The sequence below is a fragment of the Coregonus lavaretus genome, assembly GCF_964263955.1.
Source record: "Coregonus lavaretus genome assembly, chromosome: 36".
In the NCBI taxonomy this organism is placed as follows: domain Eukaryota; kingdom Metazoa; phylum Chordata; class Actinopteri; order Salmoniformes; family Salmonidae; genus Coregonus; species Coregonus lavaretus.
In genome coordinates this window covers 14,343,304-14,366,150 of record NC_140023.1, presented here as the reverse complement: position 1 = coordinate 14,366,150, position 22,847 = coordinate 14,343,304, and the positions used below count along the sequence as shown (strand labels likewise).

Genomic DNA, 22,847 nt, shown 5'->3' with positions numbered 1-22,847 from the left:
GGAAACGAACCCACAACCCTGGCGTTACAAGTGCCATGCTCTACCAACTGAGCTACAGGGAACTGCTATACAGGATGCTATAATGCATGAAGCAAACATGGAATGACTGTGAAATGTGAAGGTGTAGACTCCATGAAGATGTAGGGTGAATGTATCTTTCATCCCTCGCTGTACCCTGGTGCAGTGGAACAATTCTTGTTCAGCATTTATAGTAGCAGGATTCTGGTTCTGATTCTGGATAGCTGTACTTCTGTAAATCGTGAAAGGACATTTAGATGTCTATGGGACAGTTTTTCAAGGATAATGGCCCATGTTGACTCCAATACTTCCCACAGTTGTGTCAAGTTGGCTAGATGTCCTTTGGGTGGTGGACCATTGTTGATACACACGGGAAACTGTTGAGTGTGAAAAACCCAGCAGCGTTGCAGTTCTTGACACAAACCGGTGCGCCTGGTACCTACTACCATACCCGTTCAAAGGTGCTTCAATCTTTTGTCTTGCCAATTCACCCTCTGAATGGCACACATGTCTCAATTGTCTCAAGTCTTAAAAATCCTTCTTTAACCTGTCTCCTCCCCTTCATCTACACTGATTGAAGTGCATTTAACAAGTGACATCACTGGTCAGTCTATGTCATGGAAAGAGCAGGTGTCCTTAATGTTTTGTACACTCAACATATATATATATATATATATATATATACATATATATATATATATGTCACTAGGAAATGACAAAATTAGCACCTCATTAAAAGACCTAAAGCTTTTTGTTTTACGTTGTGTTTCACTTTGAAGACACTATCTATGAGTGGTGATGGTCCCTAGTTAAACAGACAGTCGACATGGGTTATAATCTACAGTATACTGTAAGTGATGCCTTCTCAACATGGCTCCTCATGTTTAACTCTCTGATACCATTTTTGAACATCATGTGCTCATATATAGTAATCTCATCTTCTTTCACCAAAGAATGCAGCTCTCCAAGCTTGCAGAAACTCTCCAGAAAGGCAGGTTTTCATTTTGAACCCTGACCCATTCAGAAAGATACTGTTAGAGTGCCGAGTGTGATAAAACAGTAGGCTATAGATTAGTAATTCCCATCCTCATTCAGAATAAATGTATAATTGGAACCAATACAAAGACATTGAAGCACATTTGATTACTATGCTAGTAGTTCTTGCATAAGAAAATGTTATGGATGCGGTTCCCATAGTTTAATCCAGTAAACGTACTTTCTGCAGTGCCTCTTTCAGCCCTTATGCTGCCTGTCACACAGTCATTTATGATGCAGTTCTATCACTTTATTTAGACTACTTACTGTCTTATAGGCCTATCATGCAAACATTTCATGCACTTTCAATCAATTATTCACTGGTGTGTCATCACTATAATTTGCATTCCGACAATACGTGTATCCATCGAGGTGCCATTCTATACCGTCGAAGTACACTTCTAGGTCAATGATTCTGACGTGTAGGACTAAGGCCAACACATCTCTCCCGGTCTTCCCCAACCAGCTCTCTGGAATTCCGAAGACAAGGTTGTATGTGCTCTTCTCTTCCTCCACAACCACCGCTCTGAGACCCAGGGCTGTTGCCTTGTAGATTTGGTCCTCCGTCCACCACAGCCTTTAGCGGGGACACGACTGTCCGAATTGGAGGCTGTTTTCCTAGCTTTCTGAAGACCAATACATCCTCCTCGCACAAAGGCTCGAAATGCTTGAAGTTGCTCCTATTTGAATTAAATCCCTAAATTGGTCGTTTCCAGGGGCACAACTTTCACTTGCATTTTTGTCCCCCCCCCAGTTTTATCATTGAAATGTGATACAAAACGAGGCAACGGTGTGCTTTAGGACCATACGGATGCCTCCGAGCGGTTGGGTAGGATGTTTGGAGTGTTTATCTGACTGGATAAAATAAATAAATAATAATAATAATAATAATAATGTCCCCGTCACTTCTGAAACCAAAGTTGCGCCCCTGGTCGTTACTATGTGGCAGTGTCATCTCTCTTATCTTCTTTTCAGAAAGCTCCATCAGAAAGCTAGTCAGCTAGCCTAACTTTAGCTTGGATTTTTTACCTCTCTAGTGGGGGCATAGCAAATTGACGAGGAAGCGTGGGGGCGTTGCGCATGCAAATAGCGTGCATATGAGAACCAATCAAAAGGTTGCTCAAAATTGTTAAGCCCGAGTTACCAGACCTGTGAGTCATAGCTCTTTGTGTATTTATATGGGTTGTGCATCAGCCAGGTACTACCTCCTTTGGAAGCTGTTGCATAAAGCATTTTTCTGTTTGAAAACACTGTTTGGTTTAATGTAACGGAGTAGCATGGATGGAGTGAGTATTATGGATGGAGGACAGATGCCCTGGAATAGTCCTGAGTAGCTCAGTTGGTAGAGCATGGCATTTGCAATGCCAGGGTTGTGGGTTTGATTCCCACGGGGGGCCATTATGAAAAAAATTAAATGTATGCACTCACTAACTGTAAGTTGCTCTGGATAAGAGCGTCTGCTAAATGAATAAAATGTAATACTAGGGAGATGTGTGTCACATCATTCACCCCATCTTACCATGGTGACGTGAGTGGGATGGACAAGTAAGCATGGTCAGTCTCTGCACAATGGATCCCTGACACAACAACAACAATCAATTGGCCATTCATCAAATAATGAAATTATAGTGGCTTTTTCATAATCTCCACACACCATCTCCTCCACACACACACCCCCATAGGCACAACAGTTTGGAAGGTTGAAACTGCCCAGATGTTGTAGAACTTGTGGAGAGTTTGGAGCGGCTGTATGTACAGTAGCACTTTAGAAACCCTTTGTCTTGCCCGTGGGGTGTAGGAGTAGAAGTGCTTACGCACTCGCTCTGACGGGAGACAGCCGCAGACTCTCCCGCATCAGACAGGAGACTCGCACAGAAACAGCTTTATTTCCCCTCTTAGTTTAACCATAGGCACTGCCAATTACCTTAAAAATACCCATCTTGCTGAGATATTGAGAACAAGTGTAAAAAAATATATATACGACAATATGATTCCGGTCTTGGCACAGGTTTGAACACAATTAAGCGTTATGAGTATTGTATTCACTCAATCATACATTGCTATGGTCTATTCGTTGGTTGTGAATTATTACTGTATATATCCGCTGCACAATGTGCCAAAGCAAAACTATGAGGCATAAATCATGTCCTTAATGTAAGCCCAAAGGACTTCCTGTAAATAATGCTGTAATGCCTAGTCAGAATGTATAGAATCTGCTTGCTACACAACATTGTATTATATGTTTCATGTCTGGGTCGAAATAGTAGCCTATTTGTTTTCTTTCAAATACTTTAGATGAGCTTGACTTAGCTTTATCAGTGCAATGGAACCAACGGATTAATCCCAAAAGCGCAAACCCCATTCAGAGAAGCCAGTGTTTGAAATAAAACAAATATTATTTCAACTCAGGTCTGGAATGTTAGTGCCCAGAAATAGAAAAGGAACAGTACAGTATATCTAAATGGTTTAGACTCCCAGTATAATGTTTAGAGAAACGTGTGGCTTCTGTAGGTATGGAGAAAAACTCTACCAACTCACTTGGATTTGATCGAGTACTTTTAGAGAGCTATTTTCCCTTGAGTCCCTTTACTTCCACAGCTGATGGGATAAAGAATGAGATAGGTTTCTAAATGTATTGTTAAAGATCTCCCCTTTGCATCTATCTGCTGTTACATAGTGTCGCTGCATTGTATGGTACTCATACTCACAGGCATATAGAAGCAAACCGGATGGACATCATGAAAATGATCGGAGAGGTTGAGGGTAGAGGAAGTTCAGGAGTAAAAACAAACTAAATAGAATTATTGTAAAATTGACTGTCCATAAAATGTATATAGTATGTATAAGCTGGAAGTAGAGGCCTAAACATTGTTGTTCACTAGTTTACTCCAATTAGGGAAGGGGTGGTGGGGTTAGAAAGTAATAAAGGGAAATACATTTTAAAAAAGGATATGTATATATATGTGTATATATGTATGTGTATATATATATATATGCAAGAAAAAAACAACATATGGGGGATTGGAAGTGATGCAGACAATTACATTGATGGAAGTTACAATCTATCTGCAATATTAAAGCTGATCTACCCCCTAAAAAAAAGAAAAGAAAAAAAACATCGGCACAGTCACACACATTCCCACAAACACAGTCACACACTCTCTCATTCCTTGACATCTGCTTGACAGTGCTGTGTTGACCAGTAGTGGAGAGGGGGTGCTGCTGAGAATCTTCCCATGGAAAAGACCCCTCTCTTCTATCTCTCTGACTCTCTCTCTCTCACACACACACATTCACACACACACACGCTTACCTTAAGAGCACGCACTCCCTCCTTGTCTGCACCGTCAAAGTCTCATGCAGCATCATGGAAATTTGGCCACTGCACTGCTTCATTAAAGTTCTCTCTCTCTCTGTCATTAGAATCGCTCTTACTTAGCCATGTGATGTACATATGTTTCAGGCAGCGGAGGCTGGTGAGAGAAGTTATAGGAGGACTGGCTCATAGTAATGGCTGGAATGGTATTGATGGAATGGAGTCAAACATGTAGTTTCCATATGTTTGATTTGTTTGATTCCGTTCCATTTATCCTATTCCAGCTATTACTATGAGCCTGTCCTCCTATAGCTCCTCCCACCAGCCTCCTCTGGTTTCAGGTCACTGTGAATAATAAGTGGATAGATGTACAACATTTGGAGAAAGTTTGGAAGGCTGATGGGTTTTGATTTTTCATTTGGATAACTTTTGGAAAATGTTTGGAAAGCTGAGGGGTTGTGGCTTTTCATTTAGAGAATGTTTGGAGCAGGGGCGTTTCTAGGATTTGAAAACATTTTGGGCTTAGCCCAAAGCCAGTAGGGGGGTCCAGGTGCATCCTCCTCTGCAAAATAAATTGAATTTCAACACCTAAGTGCATGAATTTGGTGCACTTTGAGATGAACATTTAGAGACTAGAACAATGAGAGATTAGATATTTTTCAGGTAACTTGCACCTCCCCACCTACCACAGCAGACACTGCCAGTACTCAATTATAGTAGCTACTGTGGGTCTCTCTACTCTGGAACACAGTGTATTGCAAAAACCCTCCACACCACTCAACAACTTCAAACATGGACTCTGACCTGTCCAATGAGCCAAACTGATTAAAGAATCCCACCAAACACTCTCATCCTCTTTCTCACACACACGCACACACACTGTGCAGTAATTAGAATCCATAGAGCAGCTTTAAGTGATACGGTCTACTGTGTGCTCACCCCTCTTCTGCCTCTCTCCATCGCTCTCTCTGTGTTGTCTGTTGCTGTGTCTTAGTATTCTATATTGCTGTCTCTTTTGTCTACCCTGCTCTCTCGTCCCGTCCTGGTTGTAAAAGTGAACAATTGCTTTAATAATAATGTTACAGGCTTTTTCAACTCACTTGTAAATTCTTTGTAAACCATGTTGTACTTTTCACTGTCTGTATTTCACCTGCTATCATTTGTGCAAATAAATACAACTAATAAGAATCTATAGAGCAGCTTGAAGTGATACAGTCTAATGTGTGCTCAACCCACCTCTGTTCTCTCCCCCATCTGCCCTCTTCTGTCACTTGCGTGGTGTCAAATCAAATCAAATCAAATGTTATTTGCCACATGCGCCGAATACAACAGGTGTAGACATTACAGTGAAATGCCCTTAACCAACAATGCAGTGTTAAGTAAAAAATAGGTAAGTAAAAAATAAATATAACAAATAATTAAAGAGCAGCAGTAAAATAAAATAACAATAGGGAGGTTATATACAGGGGGTAACGGTACAGAGTCAGTCGAGGCACCGGTTAGTCGAGGTAATTGAGGTAATATGTACATTTGGGTAGAGTTAAACTGACTATGCATAGATAATAAACAGAGTAGCAGCAGCGTAAAAGAGGGGGTGGGGTGGGGGGGACAATGCAAATAGTCTGGGTAGCCATGATTAGCTGTTCAGGAGTCTTATGGCTTGGGGTTAGAAGCTGTTAAGAAGCCTTTTGGACCTAGACTTGGCGCTCTGGTACCGCTTGCCGTGCGGTAGCAGAGAGAACAGTCTATGACTAGGGTGGCTGGAGTCTTTGGCAATTTTTAGGGCCTTCCTCTGACACCGCCTGATATAGAGGTCCTGATGGCAGGAAGCTTGGCCCCAGTGATGTACTGGGCCGTACGCACTACCCTCTGTAGTGCCTTGCGGTTGGAGGCCGAGCAGTTGCCATACCAGGCGGTGAGGCAACCAGTCAGGATGCTCTTGATGGTGCAGCTGTATAACTTTTTGAGGATCTGAGGACCCATGCCAAATCTTTTCAATCTCCTGAGGGGGAATAGGCTTTGTCGTGCCCTCTTCACGACTGTCTTGGTGTGTTTGGACCATGATAGTTTGTTGGTAATGTGGCTGTCTCAGGTTCTTGTTTGTCTGCTATGTCTATCCTCTTCTGTTATGGCCTGTTCTGTTCTTCTGGTGTCTATCTCCATCATATCCTATAATTCTGTTGCTGTCTCTGAGTTTTGTCTGGTGTGTCTCTTTAGTTTTGCTATCCAAAACGGTCAAGGCCATACTGGGGTAGCTTAACTTGTTTTGGGCCTGTGTCTGGGTCACCTAAATCATGCTCCTCCCTACCAGTTGCCCCTGTCTGATGTTCCCATTTGTCCTGCTCCTTGGCTCATCTGCAAGGTAGCAAGGTAGAGGTGCAACATGTCATTGGTTAGTTTTAAAGTTACTAACACGACCAGGGCAACTCAACTGTAAAGAAAAAGTGTCCGCATAACATGACAGATAAGAAGCTACATAGCCCCTAGGCTATATGAATATAAAGAGACATGAGCCAGAAAAAGTATCTGTAGAGTGGAATAAGGTATAAGACCTGTATGATAAATTTGATTTTGTCAGTTCTACTAGCTAATGTTAGATTTTTTGATTACATAACCTTTGAGGACACATGACTTAAGGGCCTATGTATTTTCAATGTTTTGTTCACCTACAATCTAACCACAAAGCTTGCCATATTTTTTCCCTCTCTTTCTGGCTGCCCTCCCACTTCCCTTCTAAGTTCAAGTTTGTTTATTTGTCATATACACATGATATGTATGGAGTACACAGTGTAATGCAATGCTGACTTGCAGGTTAACCTCTCGACAATGCAACAACAATAGAAAAAGTAAGTAGCTAAGTGAATAAAAAGAGTAATACAAATAAAAGCTAAATGAAATAATTTCACCAATTTAATAATGGGAAGTTCTTTTTACAAAGAGTTACATAGCCTATATAGAAATAACAGACATGACCCAAGCATGTTTACCTTTTAGAATGGAATAGGTTATAAGACCTTTATGTGAAATCTTGACCAATCACAGCAGGCATCGCGTCACTCCAGGGGCTTCTTGCCTGCTACTGCTTTGTGCAGTATATTGTATTGTTCATTTCTGTCCTAAAAAAAATGTTTTTTTTTATATATACTGCACAGCACAAGTCATGCGTGGTTATGGAAACTCATATCAGACTGAAATAAAAAATGATAATAATAATACTTTCATTGGACTATCAAAAAGGTTCGGGCTGCACCAAAAACATCCGGGGCTGAAGCCCAATAAGCCCAGGCCTAATGACGCCACTGGAGAATGTTTGGAAGGCTGAGGGGTTGTGGTTTTTCACTTGGAGAACGTCTGGAGAATGTTTGGAAGGCTGAGGGGTTGTGGTTTTTCATTTAGAGAACGTTTGGAGAATGTTTGGAAGGCTGAGGGGTTGTGGTTTTTCATTTATAGAACGTTTGGAGAATGTTTGGAAGACTGAGGCGTTGTGGTTTTTCATTTGGAGAACGTTTGTCTGTTCAGTCTGAGTGGCCTTGGCCCTGGTGTGTTTTGTTAAGAAGTTGCTTAGAAATAAAACCTTGTGCTTTATCGCTCCCATCAGCAGGTAAGATACTACACTACGCTTGATAAAACACAGGGATGAACTAATAGACTCTTGGCAAGGAGACTGTAAGTCTGTGCCCCCCTTACTTTCTCATCTCTCATCTCTCTTCTCCCTTCTTTTCTCTTCTCTTCTCTTCTCTCTCTCTCCTTCTCTCTCTCCTTCTCTCTCTCTCTCCAGGCCCAGACAAACTCAGGGCCAGCTTTCATTTGTCACTTACATCAGTGGGCAAAAACAGGAAAGCAAACACACACAGACACACACACACAAACAAGCACACACACAATCCCAAACACACACACGCACGCACAATGCAGAGGTTGTCCTCAGGGTGCTCCATGCTGCGAGTTAATGCTGTTGTGTATTTATTGCATAATGTTTGATCATATCTGCACTACCGTTACCCTGGGAAGCCTTTCTAATTTCAATCCACATATTCACATGCATCAGGATTCGATCACTGGAATATTCAGAAAAGTGATAACTGTACATAGAAAAGTGTTTAAAATGAAGTTGCTATTTCACACTGTCCTGTTCTCCATCTCCTTTTAGTTTTACCTATTTTGTTTGTATTTTTAGCACTTGCCTTATTCTCCTCTCTCTCTCTCTCTCTCTCTCTCTCTCTCTTCTCTCTCTTCTCTCTCTTCTCTCTCTCTCTCTCTGTCTGATTGAAGTGGAATGCATGGCTGGCATCAAAAGAAAGGAGGAAATAGATAATGATACCAGGCAGCATGGTGTGGAAAACACTGACCTCTCACGTAGCTGATCCGTCACACACACACACGCGTGCGCACACGCACACACACTCACACAGGCACGCACATGACACAGACACATTGCATATCAATATACACAAACCACATATACCATTTACAGTATATATTTCAGTCACACACACACACACACACACACACACACATACATACATACACACAGCTGTATTTCTGCTCCTTGACTCTAAATCTTTGCCCAGTTGGATGAGTCTGCTTAAGGGAGATTTACAGCCCAGATGAAACAGGATGGTAAAATGTGTTGTGTGTGTGTGTCAGTCCATTCTATAATGTTGCTCGTGGATTATTGACAAAGAGAGACTATTTGGGGCAGAAGAATTACTAACAGTAAAATGATATTAAAAGGCATGGTTAGCTAGACCCTGCACTATTTGCCTTCTCCACTTTCACCCACTTCCCCCAAGACCAAAAGCCGTCTCCCCAGCCACATCCCCCTAAGCCAGGGAACCAGAGTGGCACTCCAACAGAACACACTCCTACGGTGCTTACACACTCACACTGGCTGTTCTATTCCATTAAGTTGGGCGTTAGGTTTAGGGGCGTTTTGGCTTTACATGGTTTTGTCTGTGCTCTTCTGTGCGTTCATCATTACGAGAGTAGAGAGAGAGGCACTTCACCTCTCCACATCTGTGTTTTTCTCTGTCTCTGTCACACTGCCTCTGTTTTTCTGTCTCAACCAGTTGAACACTAGAAAAATGCCAGAGATATGCAATTTACACACACCATACATATCAGCCATAAGCAAGTTAGACACAACAAGTTAGACAAGCCGTCTTATACACACAACCCAAAAGCCAGTTACTGTCCAATCATGGCAGTGATTAATCCTCCTTGTGATTGGTTGGTTATCGATCGCTCTGTCCAGGGACAGATTGATGGATTCATTGGTCCAGTCATCGATGAGATCATTAGTTACAGGTGTCAGTCGTACTGTCAACTAATCCAAATGTAATGACCCATGGTGGGTGGTGGTGGATACAAGTCCCTCCCCAGGCCATGACACACATTTTTATTTCACAATAGAGAGGGGTTCTGTGCCAAGGGGGTTGACAAGTGACAACCCATTGTTGATTCCACATTGTGTTAGATTGATCTTGTGAAATTGATAATTGATCACACACACACACACACACACACACACACACCTACTCTCTGAGAAGCAGCTGGGAGTGGATCTGATGTCCATGCCTGGTCTGTCTGACAGTAAAGGCCTGTTAGTGTCTGCTGCTCTATTAAAGCCATATGTTCCCGAGCCGTTAGGTCCAAACCATGCCCTAACTCACCTCCCCCTCCAGGTATAACTCAGCCTGGAGTGGACTGCTGACAGCCCTTTACTCACCCTAATATTTCACATTAATCCCATGGAAAATAAATGATGTTATGAATCACCGTCTAAGGGGAAAGGGCTGAGTTCAGCTCCAGGAGAGGGGAGAGAGGGAAGAGGGAGAGAGAGAAGAGAAGAGAGAGGGTAGAGGAGAAAGGGGTGAGTGAGGGGAAAGAGGGAAGAGGGAGAGAGAGGAGAGAAGAGAGAGGGTAGAGGAGAAAGGGGTGAGCGAGGGGAGAGAGGGAAGAGGGAGAGAGAGGAGAGAAGAGAGAGGGTAGAGGAGAAAGGGGTGAGCGAGGGGAGAGAGGGAAGCGGGAGAGAGAGAAGAGAAGAGAAGAGAGAGGGTAGAGGAGAAAGGGGTGAGCGAGGGGAAAGAGGGAAGAGGGAGAGAGAGGAGAGAAGAGAGAGGGTAGAGGAGAAAGGGGTGAGTGAGGGGAGAGAGGGAAGAGGGAGAGAGAGGAGTGAAGAGAGAGGGTAGAGGAGAAAGGGGTGAGCGAGGGGAGAGAGGGAAGCGGGAGAGAGAGGGTAGAGGAGAAAGGGGTGAGCGAGGGGAGAGAGGGAAGAGGGAGGGAGAGGAGAGAAGAGAGAGGGTAGAGGAGAAAGGGGTGAGCGAGGGGAGAGAGGGAAGAGGGAGAGAGAGGAGAGAAGAGAGAGGGTAGAGGAGAAAGGGGTGAGCGAGGGGAAAGAGGGAAGAGGGAGAGAGAGGAGAGAAGAGAGAGGGTAGAGGAGAAAGGGGTGAGCAAGGGGAGAGAGGGAAGAGGGAGAGAGAGGAGAGAAGAGAGAGGGTAGAGGAGAAAGGGGTGAGCGAGGGGAGAGAGGGAAGAGGGAGAGAGAGGAGAGAAGAGAGAGGGTAGAGGAGAAAGGGGTGAGCGAGGGGAGAGAGGGAAGAGGGAGAGAGAGGAGAGAAGAGAGAGGGTAGAGGAGAAAGGGGTGAGCGAGGGGAGAGAGGGAAGAGGGAGAGAGAGGAGAGAAGAGAGAGGGTAGAGGAGAAAGGGGTGAGCGAGGGGAGAGAGGGAAGAGGGAGAGAGAGGAGAGAAGAGAAGAGAGAGGGTAAAGGAGAAAAGGGTGAGCGAGGGGAGAGAGGGAAGAGGGAGAGAGATGAGAGAAGAGAGAGGGTAGAGGAGAAAGGGGTGAGCGAGGGTAAAGAGGGAAGCGGGAAGAGGGATGTAGAGATTAGATAAAACTTACAGTGACACACACACTCATAGCAGAGCGTGAGGGAACAGCAAGTCATAAGACAAAGAGAATAACAAAATGCATCAGGCTGACTCTTGACAAGATGAGCATAGCCTTTTTACTGCAAAAGAAAAGTCCTGTACCAGCCATAGTCCTAGGCAGGGGGGACTTTCTTAGAGAGAAAGAGATGGAGAAAGGGTGAGAAGGCAGCAATAAAGGTGAGCAGAAGATGAAGAAAGAGGAAGATAAGAATTTGACACAGTATAATCATAACACACTTTCATAACACAGTTTCCTTCCACTCTGTAAGATTCCGCTGCTTTCTACAGCTCTGTTTCTGTATCTGTTTCTGTCCCCCCTCCTAATAGTGCAAGGCACGGGTTTAGGGAAAGAGTGAAAACAGGTATAGGTTTCTGTGTCTGCAGTTTTATCCTCATTACAGTAATAAAGCTGGTTGTTTTTTTCTGACAGCGTGACCTGACCTTGATTTCATGTGTATTGCGTATTATCTGTAGGTGATATATGTGTTATCTAATGTAGTGTATGTCTGTTTCTCTCTCTGTCAGGTTCATCTTGGTGTTTGGCTGTCTGGTCCTGTCAGTGTTCTCCACAATCCCTGCCCATCAGGACCTGTCCAACCACTTTCTGCTCATCCTGGTGAGTGTAATGCCTCATTCACATTACAAATGTAGCAGTCCGTTGCATTGCGCTGGATGTCATTCATTTCAATGGGGGACCGTTTCAATGGAGTGGCATTGCAGCGCCCCCTTGCGGTTGAAGACTCCTTTCCGAAACGGATACCATATACTTTGAATTTTTCCAAACCACTGAACAAGATGAAAATATGTGGTTTTCGCCAATGGATTTATGGGATAGCTAGCAACTTGTAAACAATGACCCATTCCTATAAGTGAGTACTATTTCAATAGCTAGTAATGTTAAATAATACACATTGGCTGTTAAGCCAATTATTTATATGACTGTTGCCTCCCGTTTTAGTTATTGATATTATCTCCCGAGTGGCGCAGTGGTCTAAGGCACTGCATTGCAGTGCTAGCTGTGCCACTAGAGATCCTGGTTCAAATCCAGGCTCTGTCGTAGCCGGCCGCGACCGGGAGACCCATGGGGCGGTGCATAATTGGCCCAGTGTTGTCAAGGGTAGGGGAGGGAATGGCCGGTAGGGATGTAGCTCTGGTACAGCATGGCGTTTGCAACGCCAGGGTTGTGGGTTCGATTCCCACGGGGGGCCAGTATGAAAAAAACGCCATGAGAAGTTAAAATGGGTGTGATATGGTTACATTTTCTGGTGCCTGTTAAAAGCCAACCTGCAGCATTTTGAAATAACTGTAGACGATGGAGTGATTTCTGATTGAGACATGTATACAAAGAGTAACAGTAATCTAGGTGTGAGGAAATAAAAGCATGTATAACTTTCTCCAGATCAGTGACTGAAATAAAATACTTGACTTTAGCTATATTTCTTAGATGATAAAGCAAGACTGGACAACCTTCTTTAGATGCAGCTCGAGGTTTTGGTCAGGGTCAAACAAGACATGAAGGTTTCTGGCCGTAGGCTTTACATTGGTGGACAAATGACCAAGGTCATTTATAATCTGGGTTCTGGCAAGGTAAGGAAAATTATCAGACATCCAACATTTGATGTCAGAAAGACACTGGTGAAGAGTAGCTACGCTAGCTTGATCACTGGGTATGCTTGGTAAATAAAGCTGTGTGTCATCCATATATCAGTGAAACTGAATGTTATGATTGAGGATGATGTCACAAGGGGAAAGCATGTACAGGAAAAAAAGAATGGTGCCCAGAATTTACCCCTGAGGGACACCATAGTGAATAGGTGCTTGGGACGATACTAAACCACCCATGCTCACTGAGAAACATCTGCCACATAGATATGACCTGAACAAGTCGAGGGCAATGCCGGAGGTTCCCACCCACCTCTCTAGCCCGTCAACAAGGATGTTATGGTCAATAGTATCAAACACGGCACTCAGATCCAAAATAACTAGAATAGAGCATTCACTGGCATCGGCAGCCAACATAAGGTCATTGCTGACTTTCAATAAAGCAGTTTCCGTGCTGTGAAGTGAGCGGAAACCAGACTGGAATTGTTTTATTAAGCTGTTCATACTCAAATAAGCCACTAATTGCTTGAAAACAACTTTTTCTAAAATCTTGGATAAAAAATAAAGTTTAGAGATAGGTCAGTAATTACTCAGTGAGGAGGGGTCTAGATTGGGCTTTTTAAGGAGAGGTTGGACCAGGGAAGTTTTAAAATAGGCTTGAAAGGAGCCAGAGGTCAGGGAGCTATTTACAATAGACAGAATGTTGGGGCCAACACTGGGCATAACCTTTTTTAGTAGTCTATTAGGGATCACGTCCAAGGGGCAGGAGGAGGTCTTCATGTGAGCTACAGTGTCAAGGAGGAACTCATAGGATATTTGCTCAAAGGAGCTAAAGGAAGCAGTAGACAGTTTCAGAGTAGTTGCCTCAAGTGAATCCTGACCAGAAATGCTTGTATGGTGTCAGCTACTGTCAATCTGGGATCTAATATTTTCTATATTTTATGAATATAATCATAAAAACAGATTGAAGACGTCAGGGGGATGCAAGCATGTCACTGTTAGATTCAAGGGTAGCTGACGTGTGTGTAGACCTGTTTTATCATGCATAGCAATTAGAGCATCCCTACTGTAGGCTACATGTGGCACTAATGGATTGCAAACATATTAATTACTGGATCTGCCTCTAACTGCATCCCATAAGGGAGCAGTATGTGTGCATGTGTGTGTGTGTGAGTGTGTGTGTGCACGTGTGTGTTTGCGTGTGTGAACTGTACATGTGTGTGTTGAAGTGAAACAATGCAGAGAGAAAAAATATATCAATAATTTCAAAAATTTAAAATAATAACACAAGGAATAAATACACTATGAGTAATGATAACTTGGCTATGTACACGGGGTACCAGTACTGAATTGATGTGCAGGGGTACAAGGTAATTGAGGTAGATATGTACAGTCATGGTCAAAAGTTTTGAGAATGACACAAGTATTGGTCTTCACAAAGTTCGCTGCTTCAGTTTTATGAGATATTTTTGTCAGATGTTACTATGGTATACTGAAGTATTATTACAAGCATTCCATAACTGTCAAAGGCTTTTATTGACAATTACATTAAGTTTATGCAAAGAGTCAATATTTGCAGTGTTGACCCTTCTTTTTCAAGACCTCTGCAAGCCGCCCTGGCATGCTGTCAATTAACTTCTGGGCCACATCCTGACTGATGGCAGCCCATTCTTGCATAATCAATGCTTGGAGTTTGTCAGAATTTGTGGGTTTTTGTTTGTCCACCCGCCTCTTGAGGATCGACCACAAGTTCTCAATGGGATTAAGGTCTGGGGAGTTTCCTGGCCATGGACCCAAAATTTCTATGTTTTGTTCCCCAAGCCACTTAGTTATCACTTTTGCCTTATGGCAAGGTGCTCCATCATGCTGGAAAAGGCATTGGTCGTTACCAAACTGTTCTTCGATGGTTGGGAGAAGTTGCTCTCGGAGGATGTGTTGGTTCATTCTTTATTCATGGCTGTGTTCTTAGGCAAAATTGTGAGTGAGCCCACTCACTTGGCTGAGAAGCAACCCCACACATGAATGGTCTCAGGATGCTTTACTGTTGGCATGACACAGGACTGATGGTAGTGCTCACCTTGTCTTCTCCGGACAAGGTGTTTTCCGGATTCCCCAAACAATCGGAAAGGGGATTCATCAGAGAAAATGACTTTACCCCAGTCCTCAGCAGTCCAATCCCTGTACCTTTTTCAGAATATCAGCCTGTCCCTGATGTTTTTCCTGGAGAGAAGTGGCTTCTTTGCTGCCCTTCTTGACACCAGGCCATCCTCCAAAAGTCTTTGCCTCACTGTGCATGCAGATGCACTCACACCTGCCTGCTGCCATTCCTGAGCAAGCTCTGCACTGGTGGTGCCCCGATCCCGCAGCTGAATCAACTTTAGGAGACGGTCCTGGTGCTTGCTGGACTTTCTTGGGCGCCCTGATGCCTACTTCACAACAATTGAACCTCTCTCCTTGAAGTTCTTGATGATCCGATAAATGGTTGATTTAGGTGCAATCTTACTAGCAGCAATATCCTTGCCTGTGAAGCCCTTTTTGTACAAAGCAATGATGATGGCACGTGTTTCCTTGCAGGTAACCATGGTTAACAAAGGAAGAACAATGCTTTCAAGCACCACCCTCCTTTTAAAGCTTCCAGTCTGTTATTCTAACTCAATCAGCATGACAGAGTGAGCTCCAGCCTTGTCCTCGTCAACACTTTCACCTGTGTTAACGAGAGAATCACTGACATGATGGCAGCTGGTCCTTTTGTGGCAAGGCTGAAATGCAGTGGAAATGTTTTTTTGGGGATTAAGTTCATTTTCATGGAAAAGAGGGACTTTGCAATTAATTGCAATTCATCTGATCACTCTTCATGACATTCTGGAGTATATGCAAATTGCCATCATCAAAACTGAGGCAGCAGACTTTGTGAAAATTAGTATTTGTGTCATTCTCAAAACTTTTGACCACGACTGTACATAGCTGGGGATAAAGTGACTAGGCAACAGGATAGATAAACAGTAACAGCAGCGTATGTGATGAGTCAAAAGAGTATGTGTATGTGATGAACATAATGTATGTGTACGTGTGTGTTTGTGTGTGTGAACTGTACGTGTGTGCTGCAGTGAAACAATGCAGACTCAACACTGCATACTAATCTTCCTGACTGCTCTCTTGTTATTTTGCAGCACCACACAAATTAAAACGCATTAATAATGGAGACATTTAATTTACTGCAGCTATAGCTTATCAAGCTTAACAACACAAGATGCTATGTTGATTATTGGTGATCATTATTAATAATTTGCTTTTGTACTAAAACTGTCTGGTATGAATAAACCATGTTGCAGCATACTGAACTGTCCTCCCTCGCCTCTTGACTGACAATAATGGGCTGTGACTGTGTGTGTGTGTCTTGTAGGAGTTTGTGATGATCGTGGTGTTTGGGCTGGAGTACATCATCAGGATATGGAGCGCAGGTTGTTGCAGTCGCTACAGGGGCTGGCAGGGACGCCTCCGCTTTGCCAGGAAACCCTTCTGTGTTATAGGTAACTGTGTGTGTCTGTGTGTGTGTGTTTGTGTGTGTGTGTGCGTGCGTGTGTGTCTGTGTGTGTGTGTGTGTGTGTGTGTGTGTGTGTGTGTGTGTGTGTGTGTGTGTGTGTGTGTGTGCGCCCATACCGGAATTTTTTAAATATATATATATTCCAACATATATTATGGAATGTATTTCAAATATACAGGTAACCGCCAGAATAAAGGAAACACCAACATAAAGTGTCTTAATAGGGCTTTGGGCCACCACGAGCCAGACCAGCTTCAATGCACCTTGGCATAGATTCTACAATTGTCTGGAAGTCTATTGGAGGAATGAGACACAATTTTTTTACAAGAAATTCCATCATTTGGTGTTCTGTTGATGGTGGTGGAAAACGCTTTCTCAGGTGCTACACCAGAATCTCCCATAAGTGTTCAATTAGTTTGAGATCTGGTGACTGAGACGGCCAAGGCATATGGTTTACATCGTTTTCATGCTCATCAAACCATTCAGTGACCACTCGTACCCTGTGGATGGGGGCATTGTCATCCTATGGGGGCATAGCCATGGTAGCCAAAATAATGGCCAAAATAATGGATTTTCATACATGACCCTAAGCATGATGGGACGTTAACTCAGGAACCACACCTGTGTAGCAGCACATGCTCTCAATATACTTTGTATCCCTCATTTAAGTTTTTCCATTATTTTTGCAGTTACCTGTATACAGTATATGTATGTAAAATGTATATCACAATATATGTTAAATGCATCAGAAAATGTATTTAATGTATTTCAAAACACATTCTGAAATACATTAAAGTATGTATTTTAGTATATATATTTAAAATATACTCCAATATGCATTTAAATGTATTTGTAGGAAATATATTTTACAATTAAAAAATATAGCAAATATAAAAATTTGCCAAATTATATTGTAACAAAATGGTGACTGTCTAGTAGGCTCTTTGGTATCACATGCACTTATGCCAGTCTTATTAAAACTGCAGAACTGGCCGTGTACAAGCTTAACCTTTAATCACAGAACACAACATAACACATTAACTGGCATGACAAAAAGCACTATGACAAAACCACACCCCCAACAAGCCACACCTCCAAGTCTTCTAATAGGCTGCCACCGCTGCCACTGCTACATTTTTTATGTACTTGACACATACCAAAAGCTTACCAAAAGCACTAACATACATTTATATGTATTTAAATGACTACAAACATGATACATTGTTGGTCATGTAACTCCATGTCTTTCATGTGCATATGACAAATAAACAAACGAACTTGACAAGTGCATTGCAACCAATGTCCAACGGGCAGAACTTAACGCGTACTGGGTGGTTCCACGAAATGAGTGCCTTTTGTGTCCCTTTGATATGTTAAGTAGAAATTACGCACCAATATTCAATTTTAAAAGCCTGTTATATAAAATGAAGTGCCCTATAATATAGACCACATGGAGAATTCAATAAATATGATTTTCAATATGAATAAAGACTTGCTAAAGTGCCAAAATTCTGCATTTTGACATGTCCCTCTGTGCACCCTCTGTGATTTCTAGGAAGATTTAACTCACTAACCCCCAAAAATACTCCAACTTTTCACCATCATTGTGAAGCCCTAGTTATTTCGTTGCTTTGATAAAGTTATCTTTTTTTTTTCTCATGTGATTAGTGATTCATTTACGTCTTTCCCTCATTTTAAGGTCAACCCTGTTACCTGAACTTAACTTTAGTTTTAATATGGTGAAACATTGAACATCTAATAGTCAAATCATAGTGTAAAAGCAGGTGAGCTGGTTCTACTCTTTTTGGCCATGTTCTGGTGTTTCTTGGTGAAAAACTGAGTGGGTTGAGGGTAACACGTCAACCCTGTTACTCATACATAGACAGGCTAGAAATGTTTTAACAATTAATTTTTGGGGGTGAATTAGGTGAAATCAAAAGTTATTTTTTTACTCACCATCACAATTTCAATTATATCACTGACAAAGTTTTGGCTTGGTGGCCACAAAAATTATCACCATTGATCAATAAATACCTAAAGAGTAATTTAAGAAGCCAAATTAGGATCCACTTTGGCCACCCTGTAGACTAGATGTCATAGCCGGGCATTTCTGGAATATTGTCAGGAATTACATGCATTGAACAAAGATGAAAATGTATTATATAATATATATATAATAATATGTGTATACATGCATTTGAAATACATTTTACGTGACGCTAAATCTAGTGAAATGTGTATATATACAGTGCATTCGGAAAGTATTCAGACCCATTTACTTTTTCCACTTTTTGTTACGTTACAGCCTTATTCTAAAATTTATGAAATAAATACAAATCCTCATCAATCTACACACAATACCCCATAATGACAAAGCAAAAATAGATTTTAATAAATCTTTGCAAAAAAAAAACTTTAATGAACAACTGAAACATTACATTTGCATAAGTATTCAGACCCTTTCCTCAGTACTTTGTTGAATAACTTTTGGCAGCGATTACAGCCTTGAGACTTCTTGAGTATGCCGCTACAATCTTGGCACACCTGTATTTGGGGAGTTTCTCCCATTCAGGTTTTCATCAAGGATCTCTCTGTACTTTGCTCCGTTCATCTTTCCCTCGATTCTGACTAGTCTCCCAGTCCCTGCCGCTGAAAAACATCCCCACAGCATGATGCTGCTACCACCATGCTTCACCTTAGGGACGGTGCCAGGTTTCCTCCAGACGTGATGTTTAGCATTCAGGCCAAATAGTTCAATCTTGGTTTCATCAGACCAGATAATCTTGTTTCTCATGGTCTGAGTCCTTTAGGTGACTTTTGGCAAACTCCAAGCGGGCTGTCATGTGCTTTTTACTGAGGAGTGGCTTCCATCTGGTCATTCTACCATAAAGGCCTGATTGGTGGAGTGCTGCAGAGATGGTTGTCCTTCTGGAAGGTTCTCCCATCTCCACAGAGGAAATCTGGAGCTCTGTCAGAGTAACAATCGGGTTCTTGGTCACCTCCCTGACCAAAGCCCTTCTTCCACGATTGCTCAGTTTGGCCGGGCGGCCACCTCTAGGAAGAGCCTTGGTGGTTCCAAACTTCTTCCACTTAAGAATGATGGAGGCGACTGTGTTCTTGGGGACCTTCAATGCTGCAGAAATGTATTGGTACCCTTCCCCAGATCTGTGCCTCGACACAATCCTGTCTCGGAGCTCTACGGACAATTATTTCGACCTCATGGCTTGGTTTGTGCTCTGACATACACTGTCAACTGTGGGACCTTATATAGACAGGTGTGTGCCTTTCCAAATCATATCTAATCAATTGACTCCAACCGGTACCCCCTGTATATAGCCTCGTTATTGTTATTGTATTGTGTTACTTTTTATTTAATTTTTTACTTTTGTTTATTTAGTAAATATTTTCTTAACTCTATTTCCTGAACTGCATTGTTGGTTAAGGGCCTGTAAGTAAGCATTTCACGGTATTCACAGTATGACAAATAACATTTGATTTGATTTTGATCAAGTTGTAGAAGCATCTCAAGGATGATCAATGGAAACAGGATGCACCTGAGATCAATTTCGAGTGTTATAGCGAAAGATGGCGCTGAAGGGGATGGCTGTCGTTTCATGGACTCTTAACCAACCGTGCTATTTTGTGTGTTTTTTCACATTGTTTGTAACTTATTTTGTACATAATGTTACTGCTACCGTCTCTTATGACCGAAATGAGCTTCTGGACATCAGAACAGCGATTACTCACCTTGAACTGGATGAATAATTTTTATTTAATGAGTCGGACGAGACGGATTTGCTCCAGACACCCGACAGGGCCCTCATCCCCATCATTCACAGTAGAAAGAAAAGGAGATATCGCAGAAGGAGATCGGGGTGCTTGGTAAGGAGCCGGCGACAAGTGGCTAATCTGCCTTTGCCATCGATACTATTGGCCAATTTACAATCGCTTTATAATAAAGTGGACGAACTACAGGCACGAATATCCTACCAACGGGACATTAAAAACGATAATATCTTATGTTTCACCGAGTTGTGGCTGAACGAAGACATGAATTACATACAGCTGGTGGGTTATACACTGTATCGGCAGGATAGAACAGCAGCCTCTGGTAAGACAAGGGGTGGCGGTCTATGTATATTTATAAAGAACAGCTGGTGCACGATATCTAAGGAAGTCTCGAGGTTTTGCTCGCCTGAGGTAGAGTATCTCATGATAAGCTGTAGACCACACTATCTACCAAGAGAGTTTTCATCTATATTCTTCGTAGCTGTCTATTTACCACCATAAACCGATGCTGGCACTAAGACCGCACTCAATGAACTGTATACGGCCATAAGCAAACAGGAAAAGCTCATCCAGAGGCGACGTTCCTACTGGCAGGTGACTTTAATGCAGGGAAACTTAAATCAGTTTTACCTCATTTCTACCAGCATGTTAAATGTGCAACCAGAGGGAAAGAAACTCTAGACCACCTTTACTCCACACACAGAGATGCGTACAAAGCTCTCCCTCGCCCTCCATTTGGCAAATCTGACCATAATTCTATCCTCCTGATTTCTGCTTACAAGCAGAAACTGAAGCAGGAAGCACCAGTGACTTGGTCAATAAAAAAGTGGTCAGATGAAGCAGATGCTAAGCTACAGGACTGTTTTGCTAGCACAGACTGGAACATGTTCCGGGATTCTTCCGATGGCATTGAGGAGTACACCACATCAGTCACTGGCTTCATCAAATAAGTGCATTGATGACGTCGTCCCCACAGTGACTGTACGTACATACCCCAACCAGAAGCCATGGATTACAGGCAACATCCGCACTGAGCTAAAGGGTAGTGCAGCCGCTTTCAAGGAGCGGGACTCTAACCCGGAAGCTTATAAGAAATCCCGCTATGCCCTCCGATGAACCATCATACAGGCAAAGCGTCAATACAGGACTAAGATCGAATCGTACTACACCGGCTCCAACGCTCGTTGGATGTGGCAGGGCTTGCAAACTATTACAGACTACAAAGGGAAGCACAGCCGCGAGCTGCCCAGTGACACGAGCCTACCAGGCGAGCTAAATTACTTCTATGCTCGCTTCAAGGCAAGTAACACTGAAACATGCATGAGAGCATCAGCTGTTCCGGACGACTGTGTGATCACGCTCTCCGTAGCTGATGTGAGTAAGACCTTAAAACAGGTCAACATTCACAATGCCGCAGGGCCAGATGGATTACCAAGACGTGTACTCCGAGCATGCGCTGACCAACTGGAAAGTGTCTTCACTGACATTTTCAACCTCTCCCTGAGTCTGTAATACCAACATGTTTCAAGCAGACTACCATAGTCCCTGTGCCCAAGAACACTAAGGTAACCTGCCTAAATGACTACCGACCCGTAGCGCTCACGTCTGTAGCCATGAAGTGCTCTGAAAGGCTGGTCATGGCTCACATCGACACCATTATCCCAGAAACCCTAGACCCACTCCAATATGCATACCGCCCCAACAGATCCACAGATGATGCAATCTCTATTGTGCTCCACACTGCCCTTTCACACCTGGACAAAAGGAACACCTATGTGAGAATGCTATTCATTGACTACAGCTCAACGTTCAACACCATAGTGCCCTCAAAGCTCATCACTAAGAAAAGGACCCTGGGACTAAACACCTCCCTCTGCAACTGGATCCTGGACTTCCTGACGGGCCGCCCCCAGGTGGTAAGGGTAGGTAACAACACATCTGCCACGCTGATCCTCAACACAGGGGCCCCTCAGGGGTGCGTGCTCAGTCCCCTCCTGTACTCCCTGTTCACTCATGACTGCATGGCCATGCACGACTCCAACACCATCATTAAGTTAGCCGATGACACAACAGTGATAGGCCTGATAACCGACAACGACGAGACAGCCTATAGTGAGGAAGTCAGAGACCTGGCCGTGTGGTGCCAGGACAACAACCTCTCCCTCAACGTGATCAAGACAAAGGAGATGATTGTGGACTACAGAAAAAAGAAGAGGACCGAGCCCCCATTCTCATTGACAGGGCTGTAGTGGAGCAGGTTGAGAGCTTCAAGTTCCTTGGTGTCCACATCACCAACAAACTAACATGGTCCAAGCACACCAAGACAGTCGTGAAGAGGGCACGACAAAACCTATTCCCCCTAAGGAGACTGAAAAGATTTGGCATGGGTCCTCAGATCCTCAAAAGGTTCTACAGCTGCACCATTGAGAGCATCCTGACTGGTTGCATCACTGCCTGGTATGGCAACTGCTCGGCCTCCGACCGCAAGACACTACAGAGGGTAGTGCGTACGGCCAAGCTTCCTGCCATCCAGGACCTCTATACCAGGCGGTGTCATAGGAAGGCCCTAAAAATTGTCAAAGACTCCAGCCACCCTAGTCAGATTGTTCTCTC

General features: G+C 43.2%; 2 protein-coding genes across 2 annotated transcripts in view; one reads left to right on the top strand and one right to left on the bottom strand.

Moving 5' to 3' along the window:
* Positions 1-22,847, bottom strand: part of slc17a5 (solute carrier family 17 member 5) — a 583,343-nt gene that overhangs the window by 419,656 nt on the left and 140,840 nt on the right. The window lies entirely within an intron of this gene.
* The window catches only part of kcnq5a (potassium voltage-gated channel, KQT-like subfamily, member 5a), a gene marked incomplete at both ends in the record, with an annotated part of 134,675 nt that overhangs the window by 70,161 nt on the left and 41,667 nt on the right, over positions 1-22,847 (top strand). Inside the window, 2 exons of the mRNA XM_084153340.1 lie at positions 11,825-11,915; positions 16,305-16,431. Of these exons, the coding sequence (XP_084009466.1) occupies positions 11,825-11,915; positions 16,305-16,431 (218 nt within the window). The remainder of the gene's footprint in view (positions 1-11,824; positions 11,916-16,304; positions 16,432-22,847) is intronic.